General features: G+C 34.6%; 2 protein-coding genes across 5 annotated transcripts in view; both read right to left on the bottom strand.

Annotated features, from left to right (window-relative positions):
* The window catches only part of LOC144435091 (rab11 family-interacting protein 4-like), a 33,092-nt gene extending 29,979 nt beyond the window's left edge, over positions 1-3,113 (bottom strand). For all 4 annotated transcript variants that reach the window (XM_078123645.1, XM_078123646.1, XM_078123647.1 and 1 more), the window contains exons 1-2: positions 2,872-3,113; positions 550-652 (exon numbers count right to left, since the gene is read on the bottom strand). In XM_078123645.1, the coding sequence (XP_077979771.1) occupies positions 550-652; positions 2,872-3,033 (265 nt within the window). In that variant the 5' untranslated portion in view covers positions 3,034-3,113. The remainder of the gene's footprint in view (positions 1-549; positions 653-2,871) is intronic.
* A 9,999-nt stretch (positions 3,114-13,112) lies between these two features.
* LOC144435095 (N-alpha-acetyltransferase 60-like) lies at positions 13,113-24,614 on the bottom strand. The gene is made up of 5 exons (XM_078123652.1): positions 24,056-24,614; positions 18,067-18,196; positions 17,100-17,196; positions 16,408-16,642; positions 13,113-15,937 (listed from the first exon to the last, which is right to left on the bottom strand). The coding sequence occupies exons 1-5, from the start codon at positions 24,187-24,189 to the stop codon at positions 15,688-15,690; spliced, it is 846 nt and encodes a 281-aa protein (XP_077979778.1). The 5' UTR covers positions 24,190-24,614; the 3' UTR covers positions 13,113-15,687.
* Positions 24,615-25,172: the final 558 nt, after the last annotated feature.

Below are 25,172 nucleotides of genomic sequence, written 5' to 3'. Positions count from 1 at the left end.
GAAAGATTTGCCATTTTTTGGAGCAATTTATCTTGGATATGTTGAAAATAATCTGAAATCCCAGCCATGCTGTTTTGTGCAGTATGTAGGCCATATAGAATTGATTCAAACTATGTTTGACAGTCAAAATGTATGTAGTAAAGTACTGGAATATTGAAGGATGTTTAATATTATGAATTTTTGTTTCAAAAGTTGAGTTTGGATTGAGCGATTTAATTTTAGTCCGTGTAGAAATGTCAAATTATTACAACAATAAAAAGCTAGATATGTCTGTCAAAGTCTGATTGATATCAAAATATGTATTTTTTCATATCTTTATGCCATTCTTCAATCTGGAAAAAGTACCTTCCTGTCTAATATCTCACCTCAAATTACTATAATACTGTTATTTAAATCAAGTTAATACTAGGGCATTTGGATGCTACACAAGTAGAAGTGACAGTATTTCAATTTCCTAATTCAAGAAGTAGTGAAGTATATACCTGTATCACTGTTAGTATTATTGTTAATGATATCAGGACATGGAATAAATTGATTTGAAGTACTTACCTTCTGTTTTATCAATAATTTGTTTCACTCCCTGTGCAAACTGGTCAAAACTGATTCTACCGGTTTTCATAGGATCCAAATGGTGTAAAATATCACTGATATGCTGAGAATAGAACAAACAAACAAACAAATGAACATATAATATATCAGAAATATTTATATCAAAAAACAAACAAAAATATCATGCAATACTGTATATCAGATGTATTGTGAAATGGACAAACAAACAAACAAACAAACAAACAAACAAACAAACAAACAAACAAACAAACATCATGTAATATAACACATACACTGACAAACCAACAAACATGTAATATCTCATGGATCAACAAACAAACTCTATATATACAATTTATACAATAAACAGTAAAGTGCTTCTGGCCAAGACAATTTACACTTTACTGTTTATTTGTATGTATGTATGTATGTATGTATGTATGTATGTATGTATGTATATATATATATATATATATATATATATATATATATATATATATATATATATATATATATATATATATATATATATATATATATATATATATATATATATATATATATATATATATATATATATATATATATATATATATATATATATATATATATACTGCATAGTGACAAAAATAAACATACAGTACATATCATGGTTAACCAAACAAACACAAACATATCACAGTAGAATTGTCACATAAACAAAAACAAACAAACAAACATTATATCTCATGGATAACCAAACAAAAACAAACAAATCACAGTAGAATTGACAAATAAACAAACAGACAAATATGTACATATCACCTGTTTACATCAAAATAAAAAAAATCAGGTAAATATAAAAACATCAAAAGAACAAACAAACAAACAAACCATGTAATATATCACATATAAACAAAGAAAGAAAGAAACACACAAACACCTTGTAATATACCACAAAATATACACTTAGAAGAACAGAAACAACAACACAAATCGACATCATGTAGTACATCACATATCTACTTAAATAGCTGAGACTTCAATATCTGAATGGAGATGTGGTAAATGTTCTTTTCACACCTGACAGCCAACTTTATGGCCAAATGAGTGGATGTATAACTTGTGCTAAATTCTTTTGTACTTCCTGTAAGTACAACTTCACTACATTTTCTCTGTATCATCACTATGTATAAACCAAAATGACAAATTCAAGGCTATACCGTCCTTCAAAATGTAAACAATCAAACGTCCAAAAAACAACAACATGATACTGTCCACTTTTCACTGGACCATTTTAGTGACAATATACCAGTCAAGGGTATAGTTCAATAAATATATCTGACCTAATTTCAAACTGTGGCACTGTGCTCACTTATTTCACATTTATCATTATCCAAACATAAGGGCTGTTAGTATCTGTTATGAGTAGAGACAGACCCTGTAAAATATCCCATTTAACCTTGTCTTTTTAATCAATACATCTTTCACTTTTAATTCTCAATTGTTTAATCAATACTTTATACACCTGTGACACAATGACAAAATAAAAACGATCATGGTATTTCTTGGCTGCCTACTAGGTTGGTAGGATTTCATACACAAGCCAACAAAACTTCTATTCTTCAGTAGGCTTTAGAATATGTACGTCATACAACCTGCTTCTCTGCGTACAGGTACTTCATGACAATAACCCGTGCAACAATAGAACAGTGTCGATTTCTGTAACGGTTTATTGTTGTATTCAACGCTATTGTTCTTATTTAAAAGTTTAAACTCCCCTCCCCCTGCTCGAATGTGTACTTTCATCGGACTCAATAAAATCATTGCACATTATTCATTCTTCAAAAAACACAATATCCCATATTAATAATGCCGGGTACTGCTTGTATTAAAGTTGTATGGTATCTCAAATCTTAGGAGCGAGCGGTATTATGAAGTTTGACATTGTTGTCATTGATAGCACAGGAAAATAAAATTCTCGTCGCATACCGGTCATGATATTTCTGGGGTTTCCTGTTGAAATAAAAACAATCCCTTACAGTGATACACAGTACCGGAAGGTTAAGACCAAGCTTCCCGCTCTATTATGTGACTCACTACGAGATCCGGCTACCGTGTTTTCATGTGATATGTATACAATTACAAACCGAGGAAATATGCATGAAACCGCCTCACAGGTAAACCCATGAATGGAGTTCTAATAAATTGCGATTATTTATTAAATTCTCCATTTACTTTCACGCTTCGACAAATGTTTCACCACACTCTTCTAAAATTCAACCATGTATTAATCTGTATGTAACATTATAATAAATTATATACTAGTTTATCATGATTTACCTCCTTCTTGGTGTAAGTGCCGTCAGTGAAATGTTGCTGAGCGAGAGTGACGAAATGATCGCTACTGATAAATCCCCGTTTTCCTTCATCAAATATATCGAACACTAATTTCAGTTGTTTGTCCAAATCTTGTGGCACGGCCATATCAGTGAAAGGTGGCATAAATGCCACGAAATCATTTGGACGGCAGGAAAAACACGACTATACATACACATCTCAAGACTTTGCGTCGTCCGCTATCGTATCGAAGCCATTTGGATTAGTCACAGTCGCGTCACAATCGTATTAGATATCAACATGTTATGCGTTCGCAGAAAAAAAGTAGTTCCGACAGTCAACTGTCCACGTTCTCTAGATTTGTGCACCCCATTGCCTTTTATATCGATTTACGACCTTAAGATTTTTCTTTCATTATATTTATATCCCAGATTAATATATTAGCATTATCTTGAAAAAAGGAGTGTTAGTCCTTGCGGAGGAATATCATTGTTGAAACGGTACACCATAATAGACTTCACAGGTATACTATAGGATTAGTAGATATTCGTATAGAATACTAATGAAATCAAATAAATAGGAAACAAGGATTATAAACAGTGTGTAGTGACAAATGGAAATATACAGATATATATGAACGGAAATATTCAAAAATAAATTAAAGATTTATCAGTTTACAGTTGATACTGAATTTGAATTGCGACATTTTGTCTACTTCTGCATTCATTGGACCTACTTTTTCTTTTAAAAAATCGAAACAAGAAACACCCCACCATGATGCATATCAAATAACACCCCCATGATATATAACACACGATGTATAGTGTTTGATAAGTTCACTCCATAATCTAGCGCACAGTGAATCTACGTAATATCTTACGTGGAGTTGAAATATGTGAATACAAATTTCTTCTAAAAGTTATGCGACGTTCATAGCTAAAGTTTTTTATTTTGGTGTACCTTGATTAACAAAAGGATTTCTAGACAAGATATGATGTGGCATAGTCAGAATCTCTTGATTATTCAAGATGACATTTGTAACAACCAATACCTATACCTATTTATCCCTAGATTATTCAATTGTTTGGGTCATTGATATATAAAACGCAATGGCAAAACTGTTTAATGTCAGATAGAACTAAACTGCAGACACTACCAGTGAGATAATAATATCTAAAGATCATTGAATCCAAGGTTCTCGCACGGTGATCACTCCGCCCAACAAATCATAAACATTTCCATACCTGCAATCGATGAATCTATCTCTTCGTGTATACATACCTGGCACGAAATTTACCATAACAACGGCTTTGAATGATCCATTTCTAGCAAAAATTTGATTAAATGGTTAGACACTCAGGTGAAATAATCGGCCTATGAGATTACTTACCTAGTACCTTGTCGGGGTCGGTTTAAGCTAGAGAAGATTCTTTGTCTGTATCTCCAAGACGTCATCAGCATTGTGACAAACCTCCTTCCATTTTGGAGTTACAATGTCAGTTTGGATACTTAAAATATCCTCCACAATAACTGTAAGTTTAACTACATCGTTAATATACACCTAGTTGATGGGACATAGTCTCTAACTTTATGGTTCTCACCACGTTATACAGGCCTCTAACTATTGTTTCATATATCCTTGACGCTGGACAAGGGACATTTTCGTAACTCGTAATCGCCCCCTTTTTATTTTCCGCAAACTGTAATACATCAAATTCATACATCGTAAAAGCGTAATTTGATGTTTGTTGTACTAGATAATCACCGATATAGTAGTTATTAATCATTCATCTATCCAAAAGTACAATTTTCCACGTGCACGTAAAATATAGTACTTGTATTTAATAATTTAATTGTACGACATGCATATCTTCTTTTTTGGGCAAAAATGTTATGAAACTATCGTCTCTGTAATCAGAAAACCACAAACACAACCACAAACAAATACAACAACCACAACCACAACCACAACCCCGCAACCACAATCACAATCACAACCACAACCACAACCGCAACCACAATCACAATCACAACCACAACCACAACCACAATTACAACCACAGACACAACTACAACCACAACCACAGACACAGACACAGACACAACCACAACCACAACCACAACCACAAACAAATACAACCACAGACTCAACTACAACCATAGAAATCAATATCAATAACAAATACTTATATATTTGATCAGAAAGATTTATTATAACTGGGGGGGGGGGGGACTATGACACAAATTCAGCAAAAGACTGCCTTGTTGTATGATAATTGGACTACATAGTGACAATAACATGGAGTAAACTCTCTCATTCCTGATATAAAGTTCAGCAAAATGAAACCCTTAAAATTACAATAAGTTTACTTCAAGATTAAAAATGTTTGTAAAACCTCTATGTGTGTACTACAGTGTATCTATGGATTAGCTTGGAAGGTGGTTTTCATACAATGTTTGGTCAACAAGTATGCATGGATGAAATATTCTAGCCCGAAAGCCATACTTTTCTGTTCTAAGAACCTTGTTGAAGGATGTGAACTTTGACCTTCACAGTCTTAAATACAGAAATGTAGCATTAAATTGAAATTGATATTGACAGTGGTGATATTATTGCCCATACATAAAATAACATATTATTTTCATAAATGAGAACAATCCTTCATTTTCAAAGCTCACAATAGTTTACACTCAGATCACCTTTCCATAAATGCCCATAGAAGAATATGGTACACATAGGAGTTCTAGGCTAGATGTATTTACACACACTGAGTTCTTTTAAAATCAGTGGAAACTGTTACATAAATATTCAAGCCTTTTAGGTATACACAAACTACCAAGTCTTTACAAAATAAAGACACTCTGAAGATGATCCCACACATTTTAATTAAAGTATAAATGCACCAGACGGGAAAAGAAATCCCAAACACTTCTAATTTATAAGTCTTACCCTGATCAAGATACATGCATGTATTAGAGTTAAAACTGGGATTTGAAGTCACCAAGCAGGCTGTGGACCAGTTACACTGTCATATTGGCCTGCACACTAATTATGGATGGGTTCATATCCTAAGTTTGTGTATCACATTTCAAACACTTACACATTGTACATGCAACATCATACATTTCATACAGACATCACAAAGGATAGCAGTTACAGTGGTAAACATTATTGTTTTTTGATACACTGTTTTTGCTGCAGTATGCTGCCACTATTATACCATGGAAGTATCATCCATACTTTCATTGTTTATACATACTGCAGTACTGTCGCATATACTGTTATACATACTGTAATACAGTGAGTCACATATACTGCAGTAATGTCATAATTACAAGTACATGTAATAAAGTGCATTGTCTGTTATACATGCTGCATTCCACTAACACAGTTACACAGAATGCAGCAAGTTGTGACAGTAATTGAACACATACTGCACTGTGACAGTAGCACATACTGCAGTGCAGCTTGAGTTACTTGTACACTGCATTGCAGTCAATTACATATACTGCAGCAGACTGTGACATACTGCAGTACACTGTGACAATTACATACACTGACAGTTACATACACTGCAGTACACTGTGACAGTTACATATACTGCATTACACTGTGACAGTTACATACACTGCAGTACACTGTGACAGTACACATACTGCAGTACACTGAGACAATTACATACACTGCAGTACACTGTGACAGTTACATACACTGCATTACTCTGTGACAGTTACATATACTGCAGTGCACCGTGACAGTTACATACACTGCAGGACACTGTGATAGTTACATATACTGCAGTACACTGTGAGTTACATATACTGCAGTACACTGTGATGGTTACATACACTGCATTACTCTGTGACAATTACATACACTGCAGTACTCTGTGACAGTTACATACACTGCAGTACAGTGACAGTTACATATACTGCAGTACACTGTGATGGTTACATACACTGCAGTACTCTGTGACAATTACATACACTGCATTACTCTGTGACAATTACATACACTGCAGTACTCTGTGACAGTTACATATACTGCAGTACAGTGACAGTTACATATACTGCAGTACACTGTGACGGTTACATACACTGCAGTACAGTGACAGTTACATATACTGCAGTACAGTGACAGTTACATACACTGCAGTACACTGTGACAGTTACATACACTGCAGTACACTGTGACAGTTACATATAGTGCATTACACTGTGACAGTTACATACACTGCAGTACACTGTGACAGTACACATATACCCTGTTAATGCTATACATGTACATGCTAAAATATATGGTGACATTTATATTAATCATTTTCATTATAGTACTGATAGTGGTATCCTTATTGACGTTAATCTTTCTTTACTAGTTTTCAAATATATTTTTGTAGATTTCAAGGAAATTTTTACACTGGATTTAAACCGATGAGTCAAAATTAATCAACATTAGCATCATTTGCTTTTTAGTTGACTGGGTCAATTATGTCTGAATATCATTATTTTTACGATATTATCTAGATCTGAATTATTCTATCGGTAATGATTTAAATATAGCATGTGATGACCTGCCAATCAAAATTTGTCATTAATACATTCCCAAGTTACGTTCTCATCATGAACGTCATCTGCATGCAAGCTAACTATACACACATACATAAAGTGAGAGATTGCTATACCTCTACTGTAAACAGTACATTTTTTATTTTCCTTAGGAAGCTAAATTTGCTAATTCCAATGCCTTGTTTTCCCAGTAAAATACAGTCCTAGTGTTGTACTTATACATTTTTTTTTTACAAACACTCTCTTCATATTATATTTTGAATCATGTGTAAATAAAATGAAAGCTACACTGCTAATGATGGTTTCATCAAAAATGAAGTACTTTACACTTATTTGTACTTGTAGCCACCAATTCGATGAAGCAGGCAGACTACACCGGACAGTCATTGAAAACAATCAAGGTTTCCTGTGTGTATGTTAATCTGTGTACACTTACAAATCTGAAGGAGAATACTATATTGAATGACCCAGTAAAAAACCATAAAAATTCTTGAAGAAAATGATAAAACTTGAATAAATGTCAACTTATGATAAACTTACACTGATTTCCATACACATTGAACAATAATAGACTTGTTACCATGGTTACAAATATTACAAAATTAGCAATACATATTAATAGCCTGACATACCAGTAAATCTTGAAAATTCTACTAAAGAAGACATCTTCCAAATTATGCAGCAAAGACTAATGGAAGTAAGCGTCAAGTCCATGGGTGACTTCAAGGGGGAAAACTATAGTTATTAAGTGTCAAAACAGAGGTATTGCATCGTATTTGACCATAGACAGTGGGGTCTTCTCCATTGTCTATGATTTGACACAAGTAGAAGAGTTTAACCGTGACAAACTGGAAGATAACTCAATTTACTACTCTTAACCATCACATATTTATTGCAAATCAATTACTCAGGAGTGCCACTCAAAATAAAAGAGTTTTCATAAAATAGAAAATGTATGCTTTCAAAACTTCAGATTAGGTAAGGATACAACTCTGTCCAATAAATCTATTTCAGAGTAAGATAGTGTGCTATTAAAAGTAACATTGGTCATACTTCTTTTACTAATATAATACCAATACACACGTTTATCTATCCACGCTTTTGGGCAAAACTTCAATACCAAGCTTGAAGGGAGTTATTAAGCTTGAAATTATCAGAGAACTTTGGATATGCCTTCTGATAATTTGAAACTATATCTACCACTAGTATCACCCTTGATAGTTTAACATTGGTGGATAACTTGTGAAAACAAAATGCTAATCAGATAAGACATTTAATTGTCCCTGAAATACATGGATCATGTTAACACATTGTCTGTTCATACATTTTTATATTAAGAACTGTTTAGCCTCCATAATCATATCAAAAATTACAATTACAATGGGAGATGTGAAATATGTCAGCTAATACCCCTAATAACAGGAGTGGTCAAACAGGAAATTAGCTCTGCAATTCAATATGAGTGGGAAAGTGATAAACTTAAATGGAATAAAGTTCTCCAATATAACTCTAATTTTCAATCACAAATTATCATTATTACCTCGCAAACACCGTGTTGAGTTTGTCCACTCCAAGATCTAGGACTTGTCATCTATTTTCACAATCACAATAGTTCATCCATAGTGGCACTGTCTATATTCAGGTTTGCTCTAAATACATATACACCCTGTCAACTTGTGTGTAACTTATGATAATAAAGATGTTATGTGTCATTGCAAAATGTAGTTATTTGGATGTTGGTGGTCCGAGTTTGGAGTGATCAAAGAGTGTACAACATTTCTATACATTATATAACATACCACAATCCCTTAAGACTCTAGAGCAAACAGGTAACAAACTAACAGAAACCTAAAAATTTACATCCATTCAAATCAACAAAAGTTGTCCTCTCAAAGGTCGCATCTTGATGTTCATGTTTTGAAGAAAAAACATTATCTTCGTTGATACTAATCTAGTGAGGGAAACACATAAAACTGTGTTATCAGGACTTTCACATGATTAGCATCTTTCATTACACGTGATTATTACAATAAAAACAAAAATATCTGTATGGATCTAGAACCCACCAATACTGTCAACCTTACCTTAACATATAAACCTTAACTTCAACATATATAAGATACATATAAAGAAAACCCATCAAAAATATTGTTAAAATCATGAATATTAAATTAAACAAATGTGGCAGTCTTGAAATCTACATAATACATAACAATTGAAGGAAATGTAACATTTGCAAAATGAAAAGTTGACAATGATATTGACATTAACCTATAAGTTTTCATGCGATAATATGTGTAATCTTATTCCTATCCAATGTTATATATGATTTCTTTCTTTCATTGTTATACATAATTACATGATGAGTTGGAGCATGACAACAAATTAATAAATAATTCATCTCTAAATGATTGCACACTAGCTATATTATACTATCAGGGGTGGTTATCGCTGTCTTCACATGCACATTGGTCCATTTTTTAGCAACAATTTCTAAGACAGCAATTACGTTATCAGAATAATCCCTGCACTTAATAAAACATCTAGTTTATTCCCTGTAATTGACAAAGCACTGTTCAAGCAGTCTTATCAATACCACTGCATTACTGAATACAGCTGGGAACAATGAATTTTCTAACTTACATTTTAGTAAAATAGAAGAAATAAAATAATGACAATCACAATATTTCAAGTAGAGTTCAGACCAGATAAAGAGGGTGGTGCTTCGTTACATGTATATTTCATACACTTATATGGTATTGGCACCCAGTCATTATGATGTTGACACCAAACAGTTATTACTATGGTCATCATCACAATAAATGTGATGATAATACCACACTGTGACTTCTATGGTAACATCACAGTCACTGCTATGGTAACATCAGCCACTGCCATGGTAATGCCATACTTCACTGCTATGGTAACACTACAGTCACTTATGGTAACACAACAGTCACTGCTATGGTTACATCACAATTGCTATGGTTACACCACTGTCACTGCTATGGTAACACCACAGTCACTGCTATGGTAACACCACTGTCACTGGTATGGTAACACAAGTCACTGCTATGGTAACACCATAGTTACTGCTATGGTAACACTATAGTCACTGCTATGGTTACATCACAGTCATTGCTATGGTAACAACACTCACTGTTACGGTATTTTATTGCCATAATCACAGCTATGGTTGCATCATACATGTAATTACCATAGTTACTGCTATAGGTTGGTGTTTCCATGGTTATCTCACACACTCTTTGCCTGGCCCTAGGATCATAATACTTCTGCTTACTCTGGCAGTGAAGAAAAAGTCACCAAAGCACTTTGATACTGTTTAGGAATTTCTGTTGATTGGCAGTTTGTTACGAATACTTGGTGTCAGTCTTTCTGACAATGTTATTCCTCTGTAAGGCTTAGCCTACAAACATTTTGCTCTGCTTTGATTTACACACTTCACAATTCTACTCTGCTACTTGATACACTCTCAGAATAATTGTCTACAGGAAAACAAAAATCAAAAACACCTGTGTCCCCAACATTCTCTCTGTAACTTCATTCTACAATTGCTGTCTGACCTTTTAGATGCATAAATTTACTATCAAACATAATTACTGAATATGTTACTTACCAATTATGCAAGTCATTCTGTCAAGAACTTAATAAAACCTTTGTAGATAGCATTTCAATGACTACAAGTTACCTAAACCTTACATAATACTCAGACATTCTTATACCTTTGTATCTGTCAGAAAGTGAGTGCTTCATGATTACTTTTGAGATTATCAGAATTATTTGCATATTTTGGTGCCTACCAGAGTCTTCAATAAAATTAAAATCAGGCTGTCCACAAAATTAAATATTTTCTATAACAGAACAATTGGTAAAATTACTTCAAAGTAATAGGTTTTGATACATTAATGATGAATGGGTGGGTGGGTGGGGGTGGGGTGGCTAGGTGGGTGAATGGGAACATTAAGAGATGGACATATTCAGCTCAGCATTGTAAACATTTCATGCAAAAGACTCCCTAGGCCACAGACTTTTTTCACTATGGAGGATGACCTTATCAACTTGAAAGGAATAATAAAACATACAATCAATCCTATTTTTCCTTATCCACCCATTACATATATATTGTCAAATGAATATTAATTTACATGGATATGAGGTGAAGAGGTGAAAATTGGGTTTATGCAAATGAGTAAACTTGTCTGCATACTAATATATGCATACATGGCGTTGTAAGGGTTAAATACTGGTAGTTTGATAACTAACACCAATTCTATTTAAATATGGCCAAAGTAAAGCTTCAATAGCTGTAACTGTACACTTTTCAAGTCATGACAATCAAATCTGTTCTACCTGTCACCAAGTCATGAATGTTACCCTAAAGCAGCCTGTTAGAAGCATACTGAACACAATCACTGCTGTATAACATATGATTTGGTATGACGAAAACAGAGATTTTATGCCATATTAAGGAAAAAGTGTACCACATGTTACAGTTACTGGGGTTTTACATACATGTCAAACAATACTCAAAGTATGATTAATTTACAAATAACAGCTCTAAACAAATCAACAACATCTGTTTGTCTGAGTTAGGTAACAGGACAATACAATCTACTTGATTATCAACAATTGTGTAGTTTGACCACTAGGAGTGCTATTTACAACTTGCCTATACTCTAGGCTTTATGAGGGCCAGAATGGGATTAGTACTGTAGCAAACTGGTATAGTGGTGAAGCCATTCATCTCATTATACAGTTACATTATAGTTGGTAAAACACATATAGCTGGGGATTTTCTGACTGACTAGCTTTAACTCATTACTCATTGCCATAAATAAAGTTGACATCTGTGTGAGACTTCTACTATTCTGAATATCAATCATTTTTCCTCAGTGTTATCAGACTTGGGTCATTCACAAGTCTTGGCCAGTTCAAGTAGTAATCCGTTTTTTGTTTATATAAGTTTTTGTTCTCAATGATATTATTTTTTCACTCTTCTACTAACTCATAAAGTTCTCTGATTCACATTTTGTCAGCTCCATCTTGTACTGTAATGTGACTGACATCTATAAACAACAATTTCAGTCTTCATTTTTTTCTACTCTGTGGTGCGCCCTCACACAACACTGCTAAAGTGTATTGAATAAAATGTTTTGGTACATCATGATGTCACAAGTAACTTGCAAGAACTACATAAATCAATCATTCAGCAAGGTCTACTAATCACAGACTTCTATGGATATAAAGTGTATTTTGCTTCATAGTATGTTATTTGGTGATTCAAACTGTAAATGATCTTATCACAAAATAATTGAGCCAAAAAAACTAATGAGATCTAGGTCTTACTAGCTAGAGAAGTTGTTATGGATTGAAAGTAAAAATATCTAAGATAGTGATGACATGGAATATGTACACACATACACACACACACACACACACACACACACACACACACACACACACACACACACACACACATACACACACACATGCGCGCACACGCACACACGCATGTATGCACACACACTCACACGCACGCACACACACACACACACACACACACACATACACACACACACACATGCGCGCACACGCACACACGCATGTATGCACACACACACACACACACACACACACACACACACACACACACACATACACACACACACACACACACACATGTACGCATGCGAAGACACACAATACCCTGATTTGGGATGGTTGACAACTCAGGTACTATACAATGAGTTAAATTAGGCTAGGAGTCAATGAATGTTGTTACTCAATCTACAAAGTGCTTGTCTACTGGTATTTGTAGAAAACACACACAACTTTAGCTGATATCTCAATATATAAAATCTCACTGCTACCTGATCTGTTTACTCTGGTTTGTGAAGAAAGGGTGAAATTGATAAAGGAATGGTTGGTTAGTGTGTAGACAAGGTGATTTTCAAATAGTTTTGTTCTTCTAGAAAAAAGAAAGAAAACCCTCAAGATCTCAATTTTCACCTGATATCATCAAAAGTGAATTGCCTAAGGCAAATTGTGAAATTGACAATCACAGCAGTTACTCTGTAGTCTAAACATACCACTGTGGAAAACTTACTCTAGAAAAGATGATAATGATCCATTGTCTGTACATACCACTGTGGAAAGCTTACTGTAGTTAAGATGACACTGAGTTATAAAACTCTTAATTTGTTGTCTTAACATGCGAGGGTGGACAGTTGTCTGTACATTGCACTCCATTGTGCTACAATATCATCATACTACCATGGAAAACTTACTATAGACAAGCTAAAATTGATCACCATAATGCTTATAAACCTTCATCTTTACATACCACTGTGGAAAGCTTACTGTCGATATATGAAATTTACACAACCTAAAAACAATATTAAACATCTTGATATTTCCATCTCTCCACAGAGATAATTACACACACAGTTAGGTAGCCTCATTTAACACCAAGTCTGCATGGTTTCTTTCAGTAATTACCATACCTAGGTCATCATAACATTATCAACAGTAACCACTAGGGCACCCCTAGCCCACTGTTAAGTAACCATCAATATATTAAAATACTGTTTTAGTTCATGTCTATCCTAACTTGTTTACACTTACAGTAAGCTTTCTGAAGTAGTGACTGGTTGAATTAGAGGAAGAATATTAATTACTGGAAAGTTAACTAGGAATAATTCAATGATCATGTATAATCCCATCAGAACATTACCAAATTAAATCATACTGCTGAAAAAGAATAATTTGATTAACATCAATATATGACACTTTATCAGAAAAATAAAAGATTGCATACTTTGGCCACTAGGGGTGCTATTCAGAAGCAGATTTCCATCTGGAAGCATGGGAAGAGTAATATTCACTACTGTGACACACTTTATAGAACATTTTTTATACTACCACTGGTATCTACGGTGAATTTTTTAACTGTCAGTTGTGCTAATCTGGGGCATCCTCAAAGTTGGTAACTGAAATAAGGTATTTAGGGGAGTAGGTCAATGTTAAGTGTTACTCAAACCACACAAAATCTTAATATGATGACTTGAACAGGCCATAATATGGGTAATTATATGATAATGAATGATGTATCACTACTGGCCATGTTCTCTATCCCAATATAAGCAGTATACACAGCATGACAAAAACTAGTAACTTGTTAAAATGATTACTTAGAATAAGACAATGTTGAATTTGTTTCCCTAATGTTTCTGCAAATGGTGGTAAACATATCAATAACTTGGTGTTATAATACTACTCCATTAAATGGACTTGACTTGACAATTTCATTTCAATCGATTCCAGTATTTATAACTTGACAGATAGTATAAACTTGATTGTCTACTATGTAGACAACTCTTCCTCTATTCAAATTTACACTGACTTGAAATTAGCATATCTCACTGCTCTACATTTCATTCCTTTACTTGATTACAGCTGTCATCACAATAACGCAGTTTGACACCTTAGGATCACATTTCCATGGTAACACATCTTGGCATACTGATGTCACAATTCCATGGTAACCAGCTTCACATCATGATATCAGAATTCTATGGTAAAATACAGTTTGGCATCTGAATTTAAGATTTCCATGGCAACTGTCAGATTTCCATGGTAACACAGTTTGACATCTTAATGTCATATTTCCATGGCAACCAGCTTTGCATCATGTCAGATTTCCATAGTAACACAGCTTGGCATCTCAATGTTAGATTTCCATGGTAACTAGCTTTACATCATGTCAGAATTCCATGCTAACACAGCTTGGTATTGAAATGTCAGGATTCCATGGTAACTGGCTTTGTATGACATCAGAATTCCATAATAAGTTCATCTTGATGTTGATTTTATCAACTTAATCATTCTTCTTGTGCAGCTTTCCAAATCCATTCAACAGGATGGTCATTCTCACACATATCACAATATCTACAACGGCCACTCATTTCATTCAAAAATGATTTAAAAACTAAAAGAAATAAAATGTAGACATGAAATAGACAGGACACGGATACTTTTTGAGCTACATGTATCTTAGTGTATCATTCCATAGTTATTTACAGTGTTTGGAATGTACACAGAGTTTCTCTCTCTTTTTTTTGGAGTATATGGGCACTGTTACCCTGATGAGTTATATACATGCTGATGGTCATTTCCAGTGTACTGTTTATCACATGTACAGCAGCAAGTATTCAAGTTTAAGGTCATTGCCTATTACAAATTATGAACTTGCAAACTTTGACTGGTGCCACTTGCACTTGCACCACTGCTAGTTGCACCTCCACTGACTCCATTACCATTACCATTGCCATTGCCATTGCCATTACTAGAATGTTGAAACCTTGCTGGTATTAAACCAGTAAACCAGTTTCTGGTACGTCTGGCTACAGCATTAGAGAACTGACCTGGTTGTATCCTGGATAACTGAGAGGACAACTGAGATCCAAAATGTTTGATATAATCAGTAAGAATGAGTTAAGGAAAACAAATTTGTCTTTGTAAAGTTTGTGGTGTGGTTTTTGTAAAGTTTAAAACTTTGTGTTTGTAAAATTTGTGACTTGATCATTTGTCAAGTTTATTCTTAGCAAAGTTTATGGCTGACATAGTTGTCTTTGTACAGTTTTGTAACTTGGTTTGCACAGACACATATGCATACACACATGCATACACACACATACATACATACATACATACATACATACACACACACACACATACATACATACATACATACATACATACATACATACATACATACATACATACATACATACATGCATACATGCATACATACATACATACATACATACATACATACATACATACATACACACACACAAACACACACACACACACACACACACACACACACACACATACACTGGCTACACACACGCACACACAGAGACACACACAGACATATTTAAAGGATATACTAGTGACCAAGGTGGCTGGCCTCCATTGATATACATCACATAGGACAAACCATCTTTGGGTTGGCTTTGTATTGAGTAATAATACGGTAAATAATTGTGTCTTTTGAAATTTCTATGTTCATAGAACTTGATGGCCGTTGTGTTGCTGGCTAACACATGCAAGTAAACAGCCTTGACATTGGCCTTGTCACCAGACGTTAGGTATGATATCAAACTGTCTAACAACAAAGATGCTGAAAAAGAAACAAAAAAACATCACAGTTCAACTGAAAATCTTCACTCTTACTGATTGCATCTGTACAAAGAGTTCAAATATATGTGAATGTATTTATATAGGTATAAAGGAATATAAAAAAAAATATGATTTCAGATGTTTCATTAAACAATTTATAATACATGTGTACCATAAAAATTCCCTTCAAAATTCAATCCAGTTTTTCCCAACTTGTAGTTTTTTGTTTAAAAACTAATATTGTGATAGAAAAAAGGATTAAAAAATATAATTCTATCAGCAAATTCTTGTCAAAACTTTTTTTTTAAACTAGGAATACTACATGCAACCAAACTACTTGTGGTTGTGTTACATTTTCTGTAAGGGTAACAATGCATTTTACAAAATCTAACTAAAGTAGGACATTTTTTGAATCTTTGAGAGACTACTATGTACACGATAAGAAATGACAAACTTACCAATTCCTTGTCTCCTCTGACTTTCAACAACACCAAGGCTTAAAATATAGGCAACTTGGGTGTGAGTTGGAAAGCTGTGAGCTAGAATATCTGCATCCTGTCAATGAATGAATAAAAATATTGATAAAATGACTGCCCTGTTTAGTAACAATCGAAAGTATCTTCTGCAGTAGGGTCTTGATAAAATGCAAGTGATTTTTTAGGTATTGTACCAGGGTTCCATACCAAACTATGTATATATATGAAAATCTATGCAGGTGTTCCTACATTTTTCAACAACCAGTTGGAAATAAGTCCTTTGCACAAAGTTCATATTCATAATGGAGTGCATATTTGCCATGGAATCAATAGCTGTATCCAGTGCTAAGTTTGAAGTACTGAACAGGACCCCTCAGCACACCATTCCATGGTATGACAGGACCCCCCAGCACATCATTCCATGGTATGAGGATGTTCTAGTTCATGACTAGGAGGAGTGAAACCCAGCAATGTCCCAGGATCATATGTCCCAGGGTCAATGGCAAGAAACAACAAGAACATTCACTTTTATCTAAAAATGACCTTGGAATATTCACATGTGACACTGCCTAAGGATGTCCTGGAACATTCAATTTTATCATAAAATGATCCAGGGATATTCTACTTTGACATTGTCTAACTCTAACAATGATAGTAGCACATTCAATTATCTGAAAATGACCCTGAAATATTCAATTTTATAAAAAATGATCCTAGAACATTCTCTTATGACATTATCAAAAGACTAATACTGGGACATTCAATTTCATCAAAAAATGTGCATGCTTATATGGTTTCTCACCATTGCCGCCGATGTCCCTGGGATATATGACACTGGGACATTGTTGAGGTTGACTTCTATGTATGTCTGTATAGAAAGTCAACCCCTTTAATACAATGGTGAATGGTATTCACCCTTCAACACATTAGTATAGTTTGCTGACAATACCTCTTTATGAATGCGGCTCTTCACTTTTACTTCCGCGACAATCAAACCAACAATTTTACGATCCAATATGGCAGCGAGAGAGAAAAACTTGGAATTGCTGGTGATGTCTTCGTACCATGATTCAGGATATCTGTAAATGAAAATTATCAGAGATTAGTGAACAGTGTGTATATACATCATAATGTGTGTAATACTGTCTGACCCTATTAAGTTCATATATATTAAAGGATACTGAATTAAAAGGCCTGGAATCCATACTGTCTTGTTCTAAAGTATTTGTGTGGCCTGTTCTACAGGGAAGCATAGCTATGGATTGTCTGCCCCAAGGGAGTTGAGAAAATAGAAAGGGTTGTTGTGTCGCTATAGGTCCATGCCGGGGGATCCAAGCCAGAGGGGTAAAGCACTTGGAGCACAGTGTGAGAAAGTGCTACATAAAAACTAGCATTTAATACTTATTATAGTTGCAGCTTGGAATCTATGCTGTCCTGTTCTAGTATACATGTACCATGTAATTTATTCAAACACTTAACAATTCCCAAAGGATTTACTAAAGGTTACAAAACACAAATGAAAAAAAAGAAAAGAAATAGGTACAGAATGGTTATTTATATCCTGGAATACATGCCGTCCTGTTCTATGCTGCACCATCTGAACTTTTTCATAATTTTTTTTCCAACCACCATAGCACCAATAACAAATACAGGGATATGACTTACTTAAAGGTGGACATTAATTTGACAAACAGGCTTAAGCTATAGATATTTACAGTGACATTGATTATATAATTGACCACAGACAGCATGCCATGTTAGAATGGTATAGTCACCATTTGTTTTAATGTAAACAAAAGTGTACATGATTTTAAACCCACTGACTAGTACATACATTTGTACCATGCATGTGTTTGTGAATATCATGGTATTGACAGAATTACTCATGCATAGTTTTTTATAACCCTGATGTGAATTACAAATTCCCCATGCATGCATTACAAATTCATGTTACCAAATCATCCATTTCATTTACCCTAATTATAATGTTATATATTTCTATGTCACTAATGATCATTAAATATTTCTACCGAGTACAGTCCCTGTATCATGGCATACGGACCGTGTGTAAGAATCCCTTTACAGCAGTATATTTGACACAATTGTGGTGTTTGGATCAGTTTGCATCAGCCTTGATCAAACAATGATGTTAGTATATATCATACTGTCATTGTAAAAAGTGTGTGAGCCTGGTGTTATAATAATGCCTGTGTATATTTATACTATAAATGGTAACCTTGGTTTCTATTAATAATGTGGTCTCCTTTGTTTGATGCATTAAATATCATGGCTTCCTTGACTTTGCGTTTCAGCCAGTCCTGTTCTCTCACCAGAACCTTTGTATTATCCCATGAAGCAATATAGGTTATCTGCATTGTAAAAGCCTTGGGCTCAAGTTGTTGTGCCCCACTCTGTTAGTGTGATACACTCACTAAATGGTCTCCAGGACTCCCCTATGTACACTGTAAGTGTGATTGCTGTCCTTGTCACAAGTTTAATGAATTATGATACTATCATACAAGGTGTCATAATAGATGTTTTCCATTGGGGTATACACAGACAAGGAAGAAAGAATGTACTATTAATGCATGTAGAGTTCTACTGGGTTGTTGTTATAGGCTAATGTTGTATGCCTAAAATCATGTAGATGTTCAGTCCCTACAACAGTCCAAGTATGGTAGTCCAAAAACAATGAGTCAAGACAGTTTATTATTAGAGGCGTTGTTGGTGGATGACTTGGTTCTTGTTACATTGCTGAGGGCCAACTCCTCTTATTCATTCACTCTCAATGCTTGGTGGACAACTTGTTATTCGGCTCTTCAGACTCTGGCATCTGCAGCACTATAGCACATACAGGAGGGCAAAGTGCAGATTATGAACCACTTGCAGATGGGATGGTGAGAACGTGAAACTGAGGTAGTTGTCAATGTCAGTATGGGTTGGCTGTCAGTAGATGACAGGGCTTGAAATTAGCAGTACTCCAGGTTACAGACTACTGGTACTGAATGTTGTATCTAGGATATCGAAATTATAAGGTGGTAGTTTGTCAGCCCATCGGAAATCAATAGAAAAGTGTGGGCCCTGCAATAATTGACCTGGCTAAATCTGACAACCAAATGTAGAAATTAAATTTAAATCCTGGATGGTGATATCAGTTGAACAGTCATCAAGATGTTGACACACACAGATCAAGGTATGACACTTTCATTGTTTGTTCCTGGTTCAACGAGGTCAATAGTATTGATGTGTGTGGTCATTTGGGTTGTTTATGGCAAAGCGGTTAGTTCCAGTACCTCTTACCACTGCAGTCTGGGTTGAAACCTATACATGTAGCATGTAGGTTTTGATTGAAAATCAACCAGATCTGTATGAATGAAGAGTGATGCTACCAAAAATTGCCAGTTTTTCATTTGGTACTCTGGTTTCCTCCTGCTTTAATCAACACTACGGGTACTAGGGCACTGAATAAGTCGCAACATATTTTAATTTCTGACTTCGATTTCGATTACATGTAATAAAATTATCTTTTAAAGAGTTCACCTGTCTTGACAAATGTGGCATTCTCACAGCAGAGCCACTGTGATGGAAGGTGCAGATATGTAGACAGGACAGAGTTTTCAAAATAGTTCATGTTATGCACATAGGTTGGCAACTATGGGTGAGACTTAAAGTAAGCCCATAGCAACTTCATGGGATTGCTGGTAAAAAGTACTATCATCTACACTGTAATAATGTGTGATCTTCACACAAAGCTCAAATAACTTGGTAACATTTTTTTACTGTAATTATACAAATATTTCTAAGAATTCCTTCAGTGTGTTGTCTGCTTCATCGAGTTTGTTTTTGATGACTTCCAAGGATTTGATTAACGTGGACATCTGTAACCAGAGTTTTGATGTCTTATGAAACCAGTAAGTACAAAATATCACAAATAATTTGTACAAAACTGTCACAGAAAAACATTCAGACTCAGACTGTTCTCTTTTAAAAGTTCATCTAACACATACAATCTGCCATGTATATCCAACTTCAAGTTATACATACAATCTGCCATGTATAGCCAATTTATGTTTTGATTTCATGAATGTTGTAGTTTACTGTTAAACAGGTGCATTACCAACCATGCTACAAGTGGGTGTCACCAATCAACAACAATAACCCATTGTCTTACTATAGTGTCACTGTGAGAGTGATGGAAAGGCTTGGAATGACTGGGCATCAATATAGATTCCTGGCCAGCAAGGTGAACATAACATAAACACTAAATACTGCCATAGCAAGATGAAATTATGGTATCATGGCATGTCCTAAATTTCACTTGCTCTGTCACAATGTCATATAATATGTGAAGACTGGTTTCTTGCATAATGTATTTTGTGAGATAACATGCTATACAACATGAAACTTAGCAGTATGTTATGGTTAATGTAAACATAATCATCCCAAGCAGACTACAAATGGTCTGATATGATTGATTTCAACATTTCTACACCCTGTACACAGTGTACTCCATAAATCTTTTTCATTTCTCGGTTGACGTACATTTATTGGAAACTTATTTGTATAACAGGCTGGTGACCAAAGTACAGAAATAAATTATTATATATTATGAAATAACCATTGTTGATGAATATGCTACCAATATGTCACCATGCCATTTATTTACTTAGTAAGCATACTGACAAAATTTCTATCACACTATGCCCAAAACATATGCATACATCAAGTCCTTTTCTTTGCTAGGGTGCACAATGAAAACTATGTGATTCTATGTGATTTCCATTATCAGGGTTCTTTAACATGTACAAGTAGTAGACAAATACATGGTATTGATATTCATTGTGAGAGTACCAACTACCAAGTATACCAAGTATATTATAAATACAAATAAAATGCAGAGAAAACCAAGGTCAGTGTGACAGATTCTGTAGTCCTGTATCCTGTATTCAGTAAACTGTCTTTATGTGGGAAACTTTTAGCAACAAGTCAATCACTAAACATCATCTTCTGTTTTACAAAAAGAGTGTTAATTATCTTTTATTAATGATAAAATCATAACAAAGTGGAATCTAAACTTTCCATACATTGCAGTGTTATCATTTTCCATGTGTAATGTAGTTTTTGTTAGGGAAGTGATACTCTTGTCTGTAGGTTCATATTTGGCATTAATATTAAATATAGTGGTATAGGGAGGTAAAAGGTAAAAGGTAAAACTGATCCAATGCTTGCAGCTATGGTTGGATTGTTGGTGGTCCGACAGTTAGCTCATGTGCCTCTTAATTAACACTGCGGGTTGGATTCAAACAAACTAAGTGCTGGTTGTGTTTGATTAAAATTAAACCAGACATCTGTATGTAAGAATGGTGCTGCTCAGTTTGACCCTATGATAACACATGTTGTCCCAATGTATTCCAGTATTCTATTTTTTCTCCTGTTTTAACATTACAGTGCTTCACAAGTGGCTAACATATTTCACTTCCTCAATGTGATTTGGACCAATAAAGATATAATTATTACTACATCAATTGATTCATATTTGCCATTCACTTTCAAAATACTGGTGTAGCAAAGCAACCAGAGTGAGGAAATGCTTGTTGACAAGCTGGAAGAGACTGGAGTTATACTGGTAGTAATGGGCTCAACCAAAACTAACACTAGCATACTCAAGAGATTTCATGTAGTAACCAACATGGCATCAGGTAAGATTCCATTATGAAATGGTCTTCCTTTGAGAAATATATATGGAAATGCTATAAGAACTATCTCTGAGTCAAGATGGCTAAACATTGACAACTGAGAGATAGCAGACTATGCATTGCTGGTTGCATAAACCCTACCATTGATAAGGTTTATTTCTCCACTCTTGTTGTGTAATCATATCTTTTGGATAATAATATCAGATACATGGACATACATGTTCAACATGTAGACACAAGACAGCATTTTTCATATAGACTTATTTCAAAAATATACCAAAGATAAAAGATGATCAACTAGTATGTGTAACTAGATCAGGCAGGAATACAAGAGAATTAGTACAATGTGACACCACAGACATTGTTCTTTACATATGGTCATTCTGTATGTATACAATTATAACAAATAAATACTATCAATATTACAACCCATGTATGTATGTATGTATGTATGTATGTGTGTATGTATGTATGTATGTATGTATGTATGTATGTATGTATGTATGTATGTATGTATGTATGTATGTATGTATGTATGTATGTATGTATGTATGTATGTATGTGTGTGTGTGTGTGTGTGTGTGTGTGTGTGCGCGCGTGCGTGCGATCGTGCGTGTGTGTATGTGTGTGTATGTATGTATGTATGTACTAGTATGTATGCTTTCTTATGTTCATATGAAATTAAATATATCATAGGTTACAAATGACTTGCTCAGCTAAATTCAACCTAACCACCTAACCCCCCTCTCCAAGCCATGAAGATGTTCATTTGCTGGCATGGTAGAAAAAATGTATTCCATTGTATGATAATGACAACAGCAGTGATTGTTATATAATATTGTATGTGTTATCTGTCTCATTGAAAATCATCACCTGATAGTATGTTGTCTAGTGTACAAGTCCAAATGATCATCTCTCATCTAATAAAAAAACCCTGATAAATAATATTTCTCAAAATTGTGCTGACTATTATACATGTAAAGCTACAGAATATGGTTCATGAGTGTTCCGAATGTAGAAAAATTGTAATTTATATATAGATGGAGATATTTCAAAGTATGTTGTTTATTTACACAACTTGACAGTATGTTTGTTTAGATTCCACTATCTTCTAACAGTAATCTCACAAACTTTGCATCAAATTATCATAAACGTCGGTGGAAAACTGTTGTTGTTTTCGCTTTTCGTGTAAATACAAGTTTCACTGATGACAAAAACAAAACAATAGCTAATTTTACTTACTCTACTGGAAACCAGTCTCTACACAGTCGTTTTACTTCGCCAAGGTCTTCTGGGCATAGGAAACGAAGATGAACACTTAGATTGCTTCGGAGGTCACAGATACTCGCACTACCAGTTTTGGATATGCATTTCATTGTGTCTTCCTACATCAACATCACAAATTTAAACAGTACCTCTGAGAGATTGTGGTTATACAGGTTTTTTTAAAACACAGTTAGTCACTAGTTATGTTGTGACCACTGCTACAGAAAAGATACCGTAGACATAACCCGATCTACGTAAGGAAACACGGTCACATAGCATAGTGTACCTGTAAATACTTGCAACACCTCCATGTTTACCACTGTACGGTGATGAAGCTGCGACGACCTTCGCCAACCTTTCACATTCTCCTTTTTACAAAACAAATGCCTTTGTGGTCAGACAAGAAATTACGTAAAAATCTTTGCGATCCAGGCATTTAACGACCACTGACTCCCTTCCCATAGACTGAAGTCCTGTTTCTTCTGGAGACAGGTTGAAAAATGACTTGTGAAATAAGAAAATTTCACTGGTAAAATCGTCAGTGTACAACAAATTGTAGAATACGATACCGAAATAGAAGAATCTCTATAGCGCAGAATCTGTGACCTTTACCCTTTGACTACGTAACTCAACAGTTTTTAATAGAGGCCACGCGGCGACTAGCTCGTGACTTTAAAATGATTCTCTACTCTGTGTATGTATTTCCCGGGGCGAGAAACGACGAGAACACTGACTCAATTCAATCTGAAAAAATGGCCCTGGAATATTCTCATGTGACATTGTCTGGAACATTCAATTTTATCAAAAAATTATCCAGGGAAATTCTACTTTGACAGTGTCTAACAATGATGCTAGGATATTCAATTTTTTTTTTAAATGATCCCATTGAATAAAAATGATCCAGGGACATTCTCAGGTGACATTGCATAAAAATGATCCTGGAACATTCAATTTGATTAAAACAAAAATGACCAAGAGACATTCTATAATGCTCAATTTTATCTGAAAACCCGGGCCTGGTCTGAAATTACCCTTGAATATTCAATATCATCATAAACCGATCCAGGAACATTCCCATGTGACATTGTCTAAG

Source organism: Glandiceps talaboti, chromosome 5, assembly GCF_964340395.1.
Source record: "Glandiceps talaboti chromosome 5, keGlaTala1.1, whole genome shotgun sequence".
In the NCBI taxonomy this organism is placed as follows: Eukaryota; Metazoa; Hemichordata; class Enteropneusta; family Spengelidae; genus Glandiceps; species Glandiceps talaboti.
The sequence above is the reverse complement of the archived record's forward strand: the minus strand, read 5'-3'. Positions and strand labels throughout refer to the sequence as shown.

What these genes read in the sequence shown, in the direction of transcription:
- LOC144435095 (XM_078123652.1), bottom strand. Translation starts at nt 24,189, where the DNA reads ATGAAATGCATATCCAAAACTGGTAGTGCGAGTATCTGTGACCTCCGA. An exon ending in AGAGCCGCATTCATAAAGAG is followed by an intron (nt 17,197 to 18,066) that starts GTATTGTCAGCA and finishes ATTCATTGACAG; the next exon opens with GATGCAGATATTCTAGCTCA. An exon ending in TCAGAGGAGACAAGGAATTG is followed by an intron (nt 16,643 to 17,099) that starts GTAAGTTTGTCA and finishes TTTCTTTTTCAG; the next exon opens with CATCTTTGTTGTTAGACAGT.